The sequence below is a fragment of the Oncorhynchus mykiss genome, chromosome 5, assembly GCF_013265735.2.
Source record: "Oncorhynchus mykiss isolate Arlee chromosome 5, USDA_OmykA_1.1, whole genome shotgun sequence".
Lineage (NCBI taxonomy): Eukaryota > Metazoa > Chordata > Actinopteri > Salmoniformes > Salmonidae > Oncorhynchus > Oncorhynchus mykiss.
This window is the reverse complement of record NC_048569.1, coordinates 12,400,298-12,419,528: the sequence shown is the minus strand read 5'-3', so window position 1 is coordinate 12,419,528 and position 19,231 is coordinate 12,400,298. Positions and strand designations below refer to the sequence as shown.

The window sequence follows — 19,231 nt, the reverse complement described above, 5'->3', positions numbered from 1 at the left end:
CCAAATTTCTGAACTCACTTACACCCATCAGATATGACTAATCAGTGTTGGTTGATTCCAATTCGCAGCATGGGTTCATTAATCATTACTCAGGGGGTTCATTCACAGTAGCAGTGTTTCACCACTCCTCATCAATATGAATGCTGCTGCCGACTGCCTCTCCTCCTGCTCTCCCCTTGTTTAGTGCTGATGCTGTGGCCTGTTTATGTTAGTGTTGTGGACTGTTATTGTGGGCGAACTAAGGCGGGGATTCAATCTGTCTGCAATGCATGTTTTGATGGCTATGTTCCCATGTTTGCGGAGACCACATTCACAGTAAACGCTGCATCTGTGATAAAGGAATTTATATGTTTAAAATAATGACTAAAGTATTCCACCCTGAAACCATTTAATTGTATGAAATGTGTTAGAGTCATAATTCAATAATGTGTGTGACTAGGCCGTTGTGTTACTATTTTGCAATATGAGCTGGGTATAGTTGAGACATTCAAGGCCAACTGAATTGTTGACTTGTGATAACTCAAACCAATAACAGGAAAGAGGCCTCCCCAACCTGGGTAGGGGAGTGGCTGTTGGAGGTGGCTTGGCTTGCAGATGATAATGAGAAACTACGTGTTAGTATTGCGGAGGGATGCAGCCCGCCTGGGGAGAGATGGAGTTTCTACTGATATGTGTGTGTGTGTGTGTGTGTGTGTGTGTGTGTGTGTGTGTGTGTGTGTAAAAAGATTGTGTTCTCATTTTGAAGTCAGAGTACTCTCTGAATAAAGTATTGATCTATTGCAGACTGGGACTTTTGTCTAAATTCTTCTATTAACCAGGGCCTTACAACCTCTAGGAATTGGTCAAAGCTTTAGTGAGTGTTGAGTTAACATAATTGGGATTGAAAATTCTCGTGACAATCTGTCGGCTCAATCAGAAATTACATTTAAAATGGCGCATTGTCCAAATCCGTGTTCGGCTTGAATCCTCAGTCCAGAGGAGGATATGCAGGACTGTGAAGTTTAGTATGTCGCTGTATCAACCACAGAGACACTGACTCTTGATGACAAGATGGATGGAGAGAGTTTGAGCTGTTATCTGTAGCTGTAAGAGTCTGATACTGCAGAGCAACTGACAGACGAACAATTCAATTCAGAATTCTCAGAAGGAAAGGTCAGAGGGGACAAAACCTAACTTGAGATCTGTGCAGTTAACTTGAACTTAAATCAAATCGACAACAACAACAGATTTGCACAAAAGATCTACTTACACATTTGTATGTCAAGTTGAACTATAATCATAGGTAAGGAGGTGAAGAGAGCAACTTTAAAAAAAAGTCTGCCTCTCCAGCGTTCATCCTTTTGACCCTGGCTATCCAGCCTTGCCAACAAGGCATCTATGGCTCTCTGGATGTCCATCCTCACTGTTAGCAAACTGAGCCCAGCTGAACAGACCATGCTCACCCCTTCACCTTTTGACCCAAACCTCACCCCTTCTATCTCAGCAGGGGGTGCACACTTCCTGGCTCCAACCCAGAGGCATCATGGGTAAAGTTGAAAAGGTGAAAGAGGGGTTACGGCGGTCAGTGGGTTGTGTGTGTGTGTGTGTGTGTGTGTGTGTGTGTGTGTGTGAGTCAGAGAGAGAGGAAGGGTCAAAGAAGATGGTGTTTTGAAAGCCACAGTTCCATTTTACAACCTAATTGGGCCCTGGGCCATAAATCTATTATTCCACTCAGGACCAACAATGCTGCCCTTTCTGTGGCCTGGAGAGTTTACAGTTCTGTGGGTGGGGGTGGGGTCAACTCCCTCCCCCCCTGGCCCTACTGCTTCAGTTAGTCCTGCCTCCCAAAGGTATACAGCGACCACTAATCTACCCAGTGTGTGTGTGTGTGCGTGCGTGCGTGTCACAGGTGACGGGAGATACGGAGGTTCAAAACTACTAACCTTTGCCCCCCCCCCCGACCTAGTAAACGAGAGAGTAAAAGGAGGGGTAAGGAAGAGAGACTGGAAAAGAAAGAGAGAAGAACATTTGAACTTCATGTGAACCTGTACCTTAACATTGGACTCTCAACCCTTAACCTAACCGTCACCCTGTTGTGAAAGGACAGCAGCAAGCCTGTGGGAATAGCGCTGGTCAAAAGTTCAGATGGTCAAAGACGTTTGAAGTAAGAGATGCATTGTCTTTGTGTGTCTGTTCATGTGTACACCATTGCCTATGGCTTCAATTGCACCTCTTGACCCCTTATTTTCACTGATACGGGAATGGAAGATATCATGGCTGTTTCAGGAATGAAAGGACTGTAGTTGAAAAAAAATTCATCCAGTCGTGGGAATGCAAAATACTGCAAAAAAAAAAAACGTGACACAGCACTAATACTCCTGATGTATGTTCGGGCTGGGTAGAACAAACGTATACAATACTATGTATACCCAGGACGGGACAGCTACATTTGTGACAATTATTATTAGAATAAAGCTTGTGTGTGACAGAGTTTTTATTTCAACTTTGACACAAACAAAAATAAGCCTGATAGATTCCACATTGAGCACATTGCTTCTGACTGCTGTGAATTACCAGTTTGCACCCAAGGCTGTGGAGGGTCAGTTTGCACCCAAGGCTGTGGAGGGTCAGTTTGCACCCAAGGCTGTGGAGGGTCAGTTTGCACCCAAGGCTGTGGAGGGTCAGTTTGCACCCAAGGCTGTGGAGGGTCAGTTTGCACCCAAGGCTGTGGAGGGTCAGTTTGCACCCAAGGCTGTGGAGGGTCAGTTAGCACCCAAGGCTGTGGAGGGTCAGTTTGCACCCAAGGCTGTGGAGGGTCAGTTAGCACCCAAGGCTGTGGAGGGTCAGTTAGCACCCAAGGCTGTGGAGGGTCAGTTTGCACCCAAGGCTGTGGAGGGTCAGTTTGCACCCAAGGCTGTGGAGGGTCAGTTTGCACCCAAGGCTGTGGAGGGTCAGTTTGCACCCAAGGCTGTGGAGGGTCAGTTAGCACCCAAGGCTGTGGAGGGTCAGTTTGCACCCAAGGCTGTGGAGGGTCAGTTAGCACCCAAGGCTGTGGAGGGTCAGTTAGCACCCAAGGCTGTGGAGGGTCAGTTAGCACCCAAGGCTGTGGAGGGTCAGTTTGCACCCAAGGCTGTGGAGGGTCAGTTTGCACCCAAGGCTGTGGAGGGTCAGTTTGCACCCACAGCTGTGGATGGTCAGTTTGCACCCACAGCTGTGGATGTCACAGTCTCCCCCCCCCCATGCCCTAGGGTGCCCTACTTTCTCTCAGTGGAGAAGGGAGACAGGGAGAGAGAAAGTGGAAGGTCAAGAAAGAAAGACTGACAGGATAAAGTGAGAATGTGGGGAGAAGTAATTGGGAGAGAAAATGGGAGACAGTGAAAATTAAAAAGATTGAGAGAAATATGTAACGACTAACAGAAGGAGAAAGAAAGACAGATGGGGAGGGAGAGAGAAGGACCAAAATAAAAAACTATAAATAATTTGAGAAAGAAAGAAAAATGATTTAAGAAAGAATGAGAGAAATAGAGAGAAAGAAAGAAAGACACAGCTATGGTTGGAGACTCATGCGGTGGGTAGCGGTGGGTGGTTGGTCATGCCAGTCCTTTGTGGCTATGGGCCCTAGTTGGCTGACGGGGGCCTAACGCGGCGTGACAGCATGACGGAGAGGAAACGCAGCCTGGCCAAATGCGTCCGGACACCTGACAACCCCTGTGAGGCGCTCACCTCACACCCGCTTGGGCCAAACGCCTCCCTTCACACACACGTGTAGGAGCACAAACACACGTGCATACACACACACCATCTCTCCTCCTGCACTCCTATTTCCACCTGTCCTTCTCTCACCCTCTTCCTTTACTCTCTTACTCATCTTCTTTCCTCCTCATCTTAAGCCCTCACTCCCTTCCATCCTCCTCTACCCCTATAAGAAATCTCCATTCCATTGCTCATCCATTTGTTTTTTTAGTTATGTATTTATGTCTTAACTGGTTAGCTCAGCTATGCCACCTAGTAGGAGATTAGAACTGCAGCACTGATCAGAAGCAATACAGAGGAGATGGAGAGGGCTAGCTCAGGGTCACGTTAAGAGTGCAATAGTAACATCAATCATTTTTTGTCCAACTGATTATTGAAGGTATTTTGTCTCTCATGTCATTTGGAATGGACCTAAAGTATCCCAACTGTCCAAAGGGAAAGGCTATAAGAGGCATTTAAGATGACGAGCAAGACTAACAAGCAATGTCTGAGGACATGTGAGCTGTTCTTCGTTATATCTATATTCATTCTTTATTCTTCAGTGAAACATTGATGTCCTATAACTGCCATACTGAGGATTCTGAAGTAGACTGTTTCTCTCCTGGCCCATGTGAGTGCAGCTTTCATTCTTTGACTCCAGCAGTGGTATGCCTCCCCCTAGCGGTGATCTCAGTCAGTCTCCAAACACATGTGAATTCTACAAGAGTGATGAAACAGTTTTTTACCTTTATTTAACGAGGCAAGTCAGTTAAGAACAAATTCATATTTTACAATGACGGCTTACCCCTGGCCAAACCCTCCCCTTGAACCAGGGTCTGTAATGACGCCTCTAGCACGGAGATGTTGTGCCTTAGACCACTGCACCACTCGGGAGTTGAATTAAATCCATACTGATAGATGATCTAGGAAAGTGCTAACAGTAGAGGCCTACAACAAGGCCTAAAACTACACACGAACATGTACAGTCCTTTCAGAAAGTGTTACAACAATTTACCACACCCAAACTACCAGAGTACGTTGGGAAACGTTGTTTTGATGTTTTCAACTCACGCTCAAATTCTCTTTATAGCTGCTATAAATTTAGAATATTCTGACAAATGTAAATTGATTAACTCTAATGAATAAAGTTACATTGATATGGAGGGCTTTAACTAGAATACAGTGCCTTCAGAAAGTATTCATACCCCTTGACTTAATCCACATTTTGTTGTGTTACAGTCTGAATTCAAAGTGAATTTAGAACAATCTCACCCATCTACACACAATACCCCATGTTTATAGAACTGTTTGCAAATGTATTGAAAATAAAAACATAAATATCTCATTTACATAAGCATTAAGACCCCTGAGTCAATACTTTGTAGAAGCACCTATGGCGATGATTACAGTTCTGAGTCATCTTGGGTATGTCTATCAATTTTGCACATCTGGATTTGGGGATTTTCATCTATTCTTCCTTGCAGATTTTCACAAGGTCTTTTAAGTTAGATGTAGCAGCAATCTTCAAGTCTTTCCACAGATTTTCAAAGGGATTTAAGTCTGGGCTTTGGCTGGGTCATTCAAGGAATTTCATACTCTTGTTCTGAAGCAATTCCTGCATGGCTTTAGCTGTATGCTTTGTGTCATTGTCCTGTGGAATGTACACTCCTGTTCAAAAGTTTGGGGTCACTTAGAAATGTTGTTTTTGAAAGAAAAGCTAACTTTTGGTTCATTAAAATAACATAAAATTGAGCAGAAATACAGTGAAAACATTGCTAATGTTGTAAATGACTATTGTAGCTGGAAACAGCTGATTTTTTATGGAATATCTACATAGGCGTACAGAGGCAACCATCAGTCCTGTGTTCCCATGTGTTGTGTTAGCTAATTCAAGTTTTTAATTTTAAAAGGCTAATTGAGCATTAGAAAACCCTTTTGCAATTATGTTAGCACAGCTGAAAACTGTTGTCTGATTAAAGAAGCATTTAAACTGGCCTTCTTTAGACTAGTAGAGTATCTAGAGCATCAGCATTTGTGGGTTCGATTACAGGCCCAAAATGGCCAGAAACAAATAACTTTCTTCTGAAACCCAAAACACAGGAGTGATGGTTGCTGATAATCGGCCTCTGTATGCCTATGTAGATATTCCATAAAAATAACAAAAATCTGCCTTTTCAAGGTACAATAGTCATTTACAACATTAACAATGTCTACACTGTATTTCTGATGTTATTTTAATGGACAATTGTATCTAGCTTTTCTTTCAAAATCAAGGACATTTCTAAGTGACCCAAAGCTTTTGAACATAGTGTAAATCTTCACCCCAGTCTAAGGTCATTTGCACTCTGAAGCAGGTTCTCATCAAGGATTTGCCTGTATTTGGCTCCATTCATTGTTCCCTCTATCCTTACCAGTTTCCCAGGCCCTGCTGCTGAAAAGCATCCTCATAGCATGATACTGCCACCACCATGCTTCATGGTAGGGATGGTGTTAGATGGGTGATGAGCTGTGCCTGGTTTTCTCCAGACATAGTGCTAGGCATTCAGGCCAAAGAGTTACATTTTTGTCTCATCATTCTGCTTGGTCAGACAGACAGCTTTAGGCAGTCTGGGTAGTTCCATATTTATTTTCCATTTCCCAATAATGGAGACCACTGTACTCGTGGAAACACTCTAGAAATAGTTTTGTACCCTTCCCCAGATATCTGCCTCATCACAATTCTCTCTCTGAGATCTACTGAAAGTTCATTGGACTTCATGTTATAGTTTCTGTACGTACATACACTGTCAACTGTGGGACCTTATATAGACAGGTGTGTTTCTTTCTAAATCATGGCCAAACAATTGAATTGGCCACAGGTGGACTCCAATCAAGTTGTCATTAAGGATGAGTGAAGGAAATTGGATGCACCCAAGCTCAATTTGGAGAGTCATAGCAAAGGGGTGTGAATACTTATGTAAATGAGATATTTCTGAGATATTTCTGCATTTAATTTTCAATACGATTCCCCAAAAAATCTAAAAACATATTTTCACATTGTCATTATTGGGTCTTGTGTGTAGATGGGTGGGAAAAAACTATTTAATACATTTTGAGGTTGTAACAACAAAATGTAGAGTAAGTCAAGGGGTATGAATACTTTCTGAAGGTACTGTACCGTAGTAGATAATAGTGAATTTGATTTTAAAATCTTTGATACCTCACAATCTCCTTTTGAACTAAATGGTCAAGCAGGTTTTTACCTAAAGGGAGGAACAAAGCTTGAACAAAGCTCATGCTGAGTAACCTCCATACCCTTCCATGGAGAAACCTCAACTACCTCGTACCCTTGCACATTGACTCAGTACCGGTACTCCGTGTATATAGCCTCGTTATTGTTATTTATTGTGGTACTATTCTCTAACTTTTCAACTATGCATTGTTATGACAGGGATTGTAAGTAAGCATTTCACAGTCAAGTCTACACCTGTTGTATTCAGCATATATGACAAATTAAATTGATTTGATTTTAAACATCAATAGAATAGCACCACTGCAGAGAAAATCAATCAAGTTTACAGAAGGGCAGGCGGTTCACACAAACCAAGGAGTACCTGATGAGGGTGCATTCTTAAAGGGACAAGATACTACAATAAAAAAAAGAGGCCCCCCTGTCACTATTTTGGTAAACAGCTGAGGGATGGGGCTGGAGAAAAGTAACCAATCATAGACAGAGCTACGGATGCAAAGATTATATACAAATTGTAGTTTAAACAATGTTTTGAGTTTTTACAACATGTGTTTACAATTAAAGTTAAAATGCAGAGAACGCATTATGCAGTGAATTATTCTAATGTTTATTTATGTGTCAAGTCATCCCATAAGGGATGGGTTGTCAATTGGAAACGAAAATAAAATTGCATTAATTCATTCATGCAGTGCATTTTTGGGGTTCTGAGAATGAATGAATGATGAACTTACCTCATGTGGCATTTAGAATATATTTATATAAGTATAAAATATATATATACAATGATTAATGGGTATATATATATATATATATATTCAATGATTAATGGGTATATATATATATATATATATATATATATATATATATATATATATATATATATATATATATATATATATATATATATATTCAATGATTAATGGGTATATATATATATATATATTCAATGATTAATGGGTATATATATATATATATATATATATTCAATGATTAATGGGTATATATATATATATATATATATATATATATATATATATATATATATATATTCAATGATTAATGGGTATATATATATATATATATATATATATTCAATGATTAATGGGTATATATATATATATATATATATATATATATTCAATGATTAATGGGTATATATATATATTCAATGATTAATGGGTATATATATATATACCCATTAATCATTGAAAATATATAATTCATTTAAAAGTAAAAAAATGTATGCAGATTGTTTTCACATTTGATCACCTTGTGCTACTTATTATGGATTGCATTTGAGAGATTCAGAGGACTCAAATACACATTCAGCAGATACACATTCACTTTGTACACAGTTGTGAGCTACAGTTCTGCATGACAATACAGAATGGCACTGGATAGGGAAAGGGAAGGGGGATACCTAGTCAGACTGTACAACTGAATGCCTTCAACTGAAATGTGTCTTCCGCATTTAACCCAACCCCTAAGAATCGGGAAAGGTGCGGGCGGCTGCCTTAAATTGACATAGTAGCGAGACCAGAGAAATACCACCGTCTATCTGAGGAAAAGGTTTGTGCTACATTACAAAACAGGTTTTAAAAAGTATCCCTATGAGCAAAATACTTTGAAAATAAGTTGAAAGATCTTGTAATCACTGGAGTTTCTCCCCCAACACAGGTAACCAGAAACTACAATTAGGACTCAACACCAGATGGTGCCAGTTAGACTACTGCAACTCCAGACAAAATGTAATTTACCACAGTGAACCATTATACTCAGGTTGTAATTCAAATCGAATCTGTGTGTTAAATTACAATTTAACAAGTAGAAGCACGGTAGACACACACACACACACACGACAGATTGGATCTCTGTGCTGAATATATTCTAGTGAAAAAAGGAGTCTTTCACTTACCCATCCCATCGCTCGGTTCAGCATGGAGACCGTGGTCTGCATAGAAGCCTGGGAAGAGAGATGGACTTTAGACTTTCACACTATGAATTTAGTTACATTTCTCCAGCTCCATTCCTCAGCTTTGTAGCAGCCTAAGTAGCTAGGCTGTTAGGCAGAAACACAAATTCAGTGGCTTTACAATTCTGAGGCAGGAGTAAAAAAAATATATTTTATATAGCACTTTTCATTAAATATAGAATGTGTTGTTTAAAGATATTCTGTTCCAAGATGTATTTGTACTTTAATTGTTTTGATCCCTACTAAAACAAAGGCGATACTATCATTGTTGCAGTGAGGCTTAGGCTTAATATATCCAATATAAAATTGAGCAACACAAGAAATGGTCACTATAAAGCAGACAAGTCAACTTAGAAGTCGTATGTTGTGCGAATCAAATAGGACAGTGTGTGTGTGTGTGTGTCTGTGGTCACACTATTAGCCATCCTGCTTCATAATCACATACATTATGTTCTGCAATAGGCTCTCTACCTCCCTCCTTTCTCTTTACTCCGACACACGTTTGCCCATCACTCACAAAAATCTCTGTCAAAGAATCTCACACACACACACACGCGCCAAACCCCCACAGAGACACACAGCCATGGCCCTCCCCCACCTGGGTAGCAGGGTTAACTGAGTGCTGTCTAGGGAGACCCTGTTGAAAAGAAGAGCCCATCCCTCATAAGTTTCTTGCCCTCTGGGCCCCCTCTGCCCCCTCTCCGCCCAAAACCTTGTTTGTATTTGGGCTTATACCCTGCTGAGCAGAGGGCGCCTGGGTCCCGAGCTGGACCTTTGCGCATCAGAATGGAAGCGCGCGTGTGCGCATACGCACACACACACAAACTCTCTCCCTCCAAAAAAACATCTGCCTAATCCTCTTGTTCCTCACTCTAGGGAAACACCGGAGCTTTTGTCCTCCTCCTTTTGTTGTGTTTAGTTTCCTTTTGGTCTAATGTCGCCACGCGTCCCCCGCTCCCCCTTTTGGTCTAATGTCGCCACGCGTCCCCCGCTCCCCCTTTTGGTCTAATGTCGCCACGCGTCCCCCGCTCCCCCTTTTGGTCTAATGTCGCCACGCGTGCCCCGCTCCCCCTTTTGGTCTAATGTCGCCACGCGTCCCCCGCTCCCCCTTTTGGTCTAATGTCGCCACGCGTCCCCCGCTCCCCCTTTTGGTCTAATGTCGCCACGCGTCCCCCGCTCCCCCTTTTGGTCTAATGTCGCCACGCGTCCCCCGCTCCCCCTTTTGGTCTAATGTCGCCACGCGTCCCCCGCTCCCCCTTTTGGTCTAATGTCGCCACGCGTCCCCCGCTCCCCCTTTTGGTCTAATGTCGCCACGCGTGCCCCGCTCCCCCTTTTGGTCTAATGTCGCCACGCGTCCCCCGCTCCCCCTTTTGGTCTAATGTCGCCACGCGTCCCCCGCTCCCCCTTTTGGTCTAATGTCGCCACGCGTCCCCCGCTCCCCCTTTTGGTCTAATGTCGCCACGCGTCCCCCGCTCCCCCTTTTGGTCTAATGTCGCCACGCGTCCCCCGCTCCCCCTTTTGGTCTAATGTCGCCACGCGTCCCCCGCTCCCCCTTTTGGTCTAATGTCGCCACGCGTCCCCCGCTCCCCCTTTTGGTCTAATGTCGCCACGCGTGCCCCGCTCCCCCTTTTGGTCTAATGTCGCCACGCGTCCCCCGCTCCCCCTTTTGGTCTAATGTCGCCACGCGTCCCCCGCTCCCCCTTTTGGTCTAATGTCGCCACGCGTCCCCCGCTCCCCCTTTTGGTCTAATGTCGCCACGCGTCCCCCGCTCCCCCTTTTGGTCTAATGTCGCCACGCGTCCCCCGCTCCCCCTTTTGGTCTAATGTCGCCACGCGTCCCCCGCTCCCCCTTTTGGTTTAATGTCGCCACGCGTCTCCCGCTCCCCCTTGGTGGGCTGATGTCACCAAGCGTGCCCCGCTCCCCCTTGGTGGTGGCTCTCTGACAGAAACACTAAAAGATGCTGGTTAAGTAAGGCTGACGCAGTTAGTTCTGCTATCTGTCTCTTTTGATTGTCTTTGAGAGAAGAGGACCTACTGGGCTTCTATTTTGCTATTAAGGTTTAGCTGACGTCCACTCTGGAGGGAAGAATTTGTGGAGAATCTAGAATTTGCTGACGGCTCCTGTTCATCCAACCATGGGTTTCAGATACCTGGGATAACGTTAACCCTATTCATCAATGTGTGGATTCAAAGGAACTCAAGAAAAGAATGTTTAAACTAAAAGAAACTGGACGTCCTACTGTCAAAGAGTATACTTTTTAAAAACACAATATTCAAGTACGAGCCATATAAAACTGAAACAAATGTGAAGTAAAAATGTACAAACTAAACAAAAGTGTGGATAAACTGTAAATACTCGTGAACAACCTGGGGGGAAAAACAGGGGGGTGTAAAAAGAGACGTGAAACAAATTGAAATGAATGAGAACCAAGTAACCATGAACCATGACGTTCAGTGTTACTGCTTATATACTTCCACAAACCAAGAAAATAACGAATATCTATTTTGCTACTCCGGGTGTAATATTCTACAGTACAGTAATGGGGGAAAAACTATAAAAATACAGCGAGGACACACAGCATTGAAAGACAGCCAATAGGGGTACACAGTTAGCCTTCACTTGAGAGAGAGAACGATGAAAAGGGAGCGAGGGACAACAAGAGAGGTCAAAATGAACTGCCATGAGAGTTTTCCACCTCAATTTCCGAGGCCCGATGATCCATCTATCCTCATGTTCCAATGGATTGAGCCCCTCAAGATCTCCAGTTTACATCCTTCTACCTCACACCAACATCTTCTCATTCCCTACGGGGCTTGGCAATGGATACAAAACCAGTAGAAAGAAACAGCAACTGATCAAACAATAAACCATGACAAGGAACACCGGTTGAGACCACGCTCAACAAACTCTGTTGTGGAAAACTGTACCATTGTCACATTTTACAGAGAAATGTGAAAACGAATGGACAAAAGTCAGTGAGTATGATTGAGCACAGATACCTAGGAAAAAAACATCTAGGCAATTGGCTCTCTCATCATCAAATCTCTACCACAATAAGTACAGACAGCTTTCACTAACAGACCATCATAATGAAAGGCACGTTTTCCATTCTCTATTCTACTCAAACACATCAAATATACACCTATTCCAGTTTATAAGTCAGATTGTGTAAAATAAACATTTGGAAAACCATGAACAACTAAATGACAAATAGAACTTATGGATTTAAATGATGTATTCATTTGTTTACACTATTTGTCCAGACCATGCACAACTTGTATTTTCAACCACTCCACAAATTTCTTGTTAACAAACTAGTTTTGGCAAGTTGGTTAGGACATCTGCTTTGTGCATGACAAGTAATTTTCCCAACAATTGTTCACAGACAGATTTTTTTCACAAAAATGCACTGTATCACAATTCCAGTGGGTCAGAAGTTTACACACACATATAGATACATACATATATATATTTGAAGTGAACACCCTCTACCATCCATCTGCACTTGCAATACTTAAGAAAATGTGTTTTTAGTAGCAGTCTGGTTAAGAGGTAGTGCTACAGACTTTCTGGACCACACATTCATCCAAAAGCTCACTCAACTGGTCCTCTCTTACATGCACCACTTTCTATCCAACCCTCCTAATTACAATTTATCTCCAATCTTCACCATTGTCTGACAAACATATATATTTTTTTTAAACGGAAAGGACAGAACTAATTACGCAACAACCATTTTTTTTTAGAAAATGTTATTTCTTAAAATCCCCTTCAACCACAGTGCTTATCAGAGTGGATGTTGTTCTCCAGGACACACACTCACCCATCATGATGACTTTGTCAGTGTGGCTGTCTCCTCAAGACTCCCTCCGACACCATCTGCACTCAACACTGAATAGTGAACACTGCCCTCTGTCTGTCTAGCTGGGTCTGCCCTGCCCACTCACATAATCACTCATTCACTCACTCACTCCAATTGACTCTAATCATCAGTCAGGCAGGATTCTGCTCTCGGGTGATGGGGGTGATGGAGACCCCCTTCCCATGCACACACACACACACACCAGCTGCCCGTTGCTGAGCCGACACGTGCCGGCTGCCCCCCGACACACTCCAACGGACAGCAGCATATGTTCTTTCAGAAAAGCGTGCGCGCAAGACACACAGACTTCCAAAGAAGACACATAAAGCAGAGAGCAACCGGCAAATAATCTTATTGACTTCAGCAGTGCAACTCTCTTCCTTGAAAAAGGATGAGACTAAACACAAGACAACATAATACATGTTTCTGACCATCACACAGACAACAGAGGACAAAATGATAAAAAATAAAAAAAACTCAAGGTTTTTGCATGTTTTCTGGCACAGAATTGATTATGTTTCCTCCATGCATCAAAAATGTGAGTGTTGCCATCTCTAACACCACCAAGTGATGCCGAAACGCATATTCGTGTTAGAGGCGTGACTACAGACCCTGGTTCGAATCCAGGCAGTATCACATCCGGCCATGATTGGGAGTCCCATAGGAAGGCGCACAATTAGCCAAGCGTCGTCCAGGTTTGGCCGAGGTAGGCCGTCACTGTAAATAAGAATTTGTTCTTAACTGGCATGCCTACTTCAATAAAGGTTAAATTTATTGAAGGTTGAATAAAGGTTGAAATTTATTACATTTTTAAATGTAATTTTTAATTACATACAGAGCAGCAACATCAGCCCCTTGGCCCTTTTGAAGGACTTCGGATAAAAAAAAGATATATAATATACACAAACAAACATACAGTTGAAGTCGGAAGTTTACGTACACTTGGGTTGGAGTCATTAAACCTCGTTTTTCAACCACTCCACAAATTTCTTGTTAACAAACTATAGTTTTGGCAAGTCGGTTAGGACATCTGCTTTGTGCATGACACAAGTAATTTTCCCAACAATTGTTCACAGACAGATTATTTCACAAAAAAAACACTGTATCACAATTCCAGTGGGTCAGAAGTTTACATACACTAAGTTGACTGTGACTTTAAATAGCTTTGAAAATTCAAGAAAATTATGTCACGGATTTAGACGCTTCTGATAGGATAATTGACATAATTTGAGTCAATTGAAGGTATACCGGTGGATGTATTTCAAGGCCTAAGTTCAAACTCAGTGCCTAATACCGCTCAGGAAGGAGACGCGTTCTGTCTCAGAGAATAACGTACTTTGGTGCGAAAAGTGCAAATTAATCCCAGAACAGCAGCAAAGGACCTTGTGAAGATGCTGGAGGAAACAGGTACAAAAGTATCTATTTCCACAGTAAAACAAGTCCTATATCGATATAACCTGAAAGTCCTCTTAGAAAGGAAGAAGCCACTGCTCCAAAACCGCCATTAAAAAGCCAGACTACGGTTTGCAACTGCACATGGAGACAAAGATTGTACTTTTTGTTGAAATGTCCTCTGGTCTGATAAAACAAAAAAAATAGAACTGTTTGGCCATAATGACCATCGTTATGTTTGGAGGAAAAAGGGGGAGGCTTGCAAGCCGAAGAAAACCATCCCAACAGTGAAGCACGCGGTGGCAGCATCATGTTGTGGGCGTGCCTTGCTGCAGGAGGGACTGGTGCACTTCACAAAACAGATGGCATCACGCGGCAGGAAAATTATGTGGATATATTGAAGCAACATCTCAAGACATCAGTCAGGAAGTTAAAGCTTGGTCGCAAATTAGTCTTCCAAATGGACAAAGACCCCAAACATACTTCCAAAGTTGTGGCAAAATGGTTTAAGGACAACAACGTCAAGGTATTGGAGTGGCCATCACAAAGCCCTGACCTCAATCCTATAAAACATTTATGGGCAGAACTGAAAAAGCGTGTGCGAGCAAGGAGGCCTACAAACCTGACTCAGTTACAAAAGCTCTGTAAGGAGGAATGGGCCAAAATTCACCCAACTTATTGTGGGAAGCTTGTGGAAGGCTACCCGAAACATTTGACCCAAGTTTAAACAATTTAAAGGCAATGCTACAAAATACAAATTGAGTGTATGTAAACTTCTGACCCACTGGGAATGTGATGAAATAAATAAATCATTCTCTCTACTATTATTCTGGCATTTCACATTCTTAAAATAAAGTGGTGATCCCAACTGACCTAAAACAGGGAACACAGTCAAAAGTTTGGACACTCATGCAAGGGTTTTTCTTAAATGTTTTTCGTTGCCTGCTTTTCCCTCACACTGGGGTCCAACTCATCACAAACCATCTCAATTGGGTTGAGGTCGGGTGATTGTGGAGGCCAGGTCATCTGATGCAGCTCCATCATTTTCATTCTTGGTCAAATTGCCCTTACACAGCCTGGAGGTGTGTTGGGTCATTGTCTTGTTGAAAAACAAATGATAGTGGGACTAAGTGCAAACCAGATGGGATGGAGTATCGCTGCAGAATGTTGTGGTAACAATGTTGGTTAAGTGTGCCTTGAATTCTAAATAAATCATTGACATTGTCACCAACAAAGCAACATCACACCTCCTCCATGCTTCACAGTGGGAACCACACATGCGGAAATCATCAGTTCACCTACTCTGCGTATCACATAGACACGGCAGTTGTAAACCAAAAATGTCAAATTTGGACTCCTCAGACCAAAGGACAGATTCCCACCGGTCTAATGTCCATTGCTCGTGTTTCTTGGCCCAAGCAAGCCTTTCCTTCTTATTGGTGTCCTTTAGTCATGGTTTCTTTGTAGCAATTCGACCATGAAGGCCTGATTCACGCAGTCTCCTCTGAACAGTTGATGTTGAGATGTGTCTGCTACTTGAACGCCGAAGCATTTACTTGGGCTACAATTTCTGAGGCTGGTGACTAATGAACTTATCCTCTGCAGCAGAAGTAACTCTGGGTCTTTCTTTCCTGTGGTGGACCTCATTTGCCAGCTTGATGGTTTTTGCAACTGCACTTGAAGAAAATGTAAAGTTCTTGAAATTTTCTAGATTGACTGAACGTCATGTGTTCGATCGGTTTCAAGTCTGGGCTCTGGCTGGGCCACTCAAGGACATTCAGAAACTTTTCCCGAAGCCTCTCTTGCATTATCTTGGCTGTGTGCTTAGGGTCATTGTCCTGTTGGAAGGTGAACCGTCGCCCCAGTCTGAGGTCCTGAGCGCTCTGGAGCAGGTTTGCATCAAGGGTCTCCATTCCTATTTCCCTCGATTCTGACTAGTCTCCCAGTCCCTGCAAAACATCCCCACAACATGATGCCGCCACCACCCTGCTTCACCGTAGAGATAGTGCCAAAGAGTTCAATCTTGGTTTTATCAGACCAGAAAATCTTGTTTCTCATGGGCAGTGTCTTTAGTTGCGATTTGGAAAACTCCAAGCGAGCTGTCATGTGCCTTGTATTGAGTAGTGGCTTCCCTCTGGCCACTCCACCATAAAGGCCTGATTGGTGGAGTACTGCAGAAATGGTTGTCCTTCTGGAAGGTTCTCGCATCTCCAAAGAAGAGCTCTCTCAGATTGACCATTGGGTTCTTGGTCACCTCCCTGACCAAGATCCTTCTCCCTTGATTGCCCAGTTTGGCAGTTCCAAACTTCTTCCATAGAAGAATGGAGGAGGCCACTGTGTTCTTGGGGACCTTCAATGCTGCAGACATTTTTTTATACCGTTCCCCAGATCTGTGCCTCGACACAATCCTGTCTCTGAGCTCTACGGACAATTCCTTCGACCTCATGGCTTGGTTTTTGCTCTGACATGGACTGTCAACTGTGGGACCTTATATAGACAGGTGTGTGCCTTTCCAAATCATGTCCAATCAATTGACTTTACCACAGGTGGACTCCAATCAAGTTGTAGAAACATCTCATGGATGATCAATGGAAACAGGATGCACCTGAGCTCAATTTTGATTCTCATAGCAAAGGGTGTGAATACTTATGTAAATAATGTATTTCTGTTTTAAATACATTTGGCAATTTCTAAATACCTTTTTCGCTTTGTCATTATGGTGTACTGTGTGTAGATTGATGAGGGAAAAAAAATATTTTTAATACATTTGAGAATAGGGCTGTAACGTAACAAAATGTGGAAAAAAGGAAGGGGTCAGAATACTTTCCGAATGCACCATATATTTACTTTTGGGGAAACTCAGTCGAGGTCTCAACTTACTGTTGCAAGTTAGAATAGTAGAATACACAACGTGCAATTTCAAAATGTGAATCCCAAGTATTTCTCTTGTTATGTCAGTCACTGATAGTCACTCAATTAAGCCATGTCACCTAACAAGTTTTTAGATTGGTAAAGTTATTTTATCGACCAGTTATCTAAACGTAATAATCATGGTCGAATGCATGTGTTGGTACGCAGACCTGGGGGCAACTACGGCCCCTCATGATGAATTCAGATCCACCCCCATCAAAGTTGCCCATCCCTGATATAAAGTGTGTAACTACTTTTATAGCCTACAGCTAACTCTCTGTTAGTCAGCACCTCTACTAACTTATTGGGATGTGCGCCAGCTCATGCTTTTCACTAATCTAACAGCACCATCTCCAGCACCACCCAGCTCCAGCACCACCTAGCTCCTACTCCAATTATGCACTAATAGTGCCTCCCACTGGAACCAAGAACAACCAGTACATTGGAAAGAGATATGACAGAATCAACATACCATAACCCCCTCATAACATTTAGTATAAAATGAATTAAGTAAGTATGACTTAATCTAATTTAGTTAGTATAATGCTTGTGTTTAAATTACCACTAAACAGGTCATTTAGTGACTTCGGCAGGTTCACCTTTCTCATTGACCTTGGAGGGTCTGCTCGTGGACTACAGATGTCCCTAGACATGAGGAGGACCTCACACAACAAAGTATGTAACTCTGTCTGTCTTTCACCTTTGACACACACACACAGTTATAGAGAGATCATCCTCACTGCATGTAACAAGTGTCGAGCGGGACTATCCCTCTCTGGTGGCAGGCATGGACAGGGCGGTCTCTGGTGCCCCTCTGTCGACCAAGCGGAACAGAGACCATCTGGGCCATGCTACACACACACACACACACACACACACACACACACACACACACGTGCACCTTGCTGCTTGTGAACATAGCTTGAAAGATCCAAAGCAGCCATTAAAGCCATGTTGTTTGACTGCTGGTGAACAAATCATTGATTAAAAGGAGGAAATAAGGGTGCATTTGAAAAGTATTCCAAAAAATGGCTTCAACGTGGGAATTTCAAAGCCAAGAAGACATGCCTTTTCCCTCCAAGGGAGGAACAGCTGCTCCTCGGAACTCAGAAAGCCTGAGGATTTCACCGACATCCGAGGAACAAGCAGCTCATCCAGCCATTCAGCTTCACCTGCTCCAGAACAATCACAGTGATTCAACTATCCAGGTCATTAAAAATACCAAAGAGCAGACCCCTCAGTTAATTTCCAGCCCCCTCATTCGGCCTCTAAACCCCCTCAGTCAGCCCCCGCAGTCAACCCCCTCAGTCAACCGCAGTCAGTCAACCGCAGTTAGCCTCCGCAATCAATATCCAGCCCCCTCAATCGGCTTCCAAACCCCCTCAGTCAGCCCACAGCCCCCTCCAGTCAGCCCACAGCCCCCTCCGGTCAGCCCACAGCCCCCTCCGGTCAGCCCACAGCCCCCTCCGGTCAGCCCACAGCCCCCTCCGGTCAGCCCACAGCCCCCTCCGGTCAGCCCACAGCCCCCTCCGGTCAGCCCACAGCCCCCTCCGGTCAGCCCACAGCCCCCTCCAGTCAGCCCACAGCCCCCTCCAGTCAGCCCACAGCCCCCTCCAGTCAGCCCACAGCCCCCTCCAGTCAGCCCACAGCCCCCTCCAGTCAGCCCACAGCCCCCTCCAGTCAGCCCACAGCCCCCTCCAGTCAGCCCACAGCCCCCTCCAGTCAGCCCACAGCCCCCTCCAGTCAGCCCACAGCCCCCTCCAGTCAGCCCACAGCCCCCTCCAGTCAGCCCACAGCCCCCTCCAGTCAGCCCACAGCCCCCTCCAGTCAGCCCACAGCCCCCTCCAGTCAGCCCTCCAGTCAGCCTCCAGACCCCTCCAGTCAGCCTCCAGACCCCTCCAGTCAGCCTCCAGCCCCCTCCAGTCAGCCTCCAGCCCCCTCCAGTCAGCCTCCAGCCCCCTCCAGTCAGCCTCCAGCCCCCTCCAGTCAGCCTCCAGCCCCCTCCAGTCAGCCTCCAGCCCCCTCCAGTCAGCCTCCAGCCCCCTCCAGTCAGCCTCCAGCCCCCTCCAGTCAGCCTCCAGCCCCCTCCAGTCAGCCTCCAGCCCCCTCCAGTCAGCCTCCAGCCCCCTCCAGTCAGCCTCCAGCCCCCTCCAGT

The 19,231-nt window shown here is 44.1% G+C and overlaps 1 protein-coding gene across 2 annotated transcripts in view; it reads right to left on the bottom strand.

Annotated features, from left to right (window-relative positions):
* LOC110523216 (nuclear receptor subfamily 6 group A member 1-A) overlaps window positions 1-19,231 on the bottom strand; it is a 189,677-nt gene that overhangs the window by 141,058 nt on the left and 29,388 nt on the right. For both annotated transcript variants that reach the window (XM_021601715.2, XM_021601716.2), the window contains exon 2: window positions 8,856-8,903. In XM_021601715.2, coding sequence (XP_021457390.1) covers window positions 8,856-8,903 — 48 coding nt within the window. The remainder of the gene's footprint in view (window positions 1-8,855; window positions 8,904-19,231) is intronic.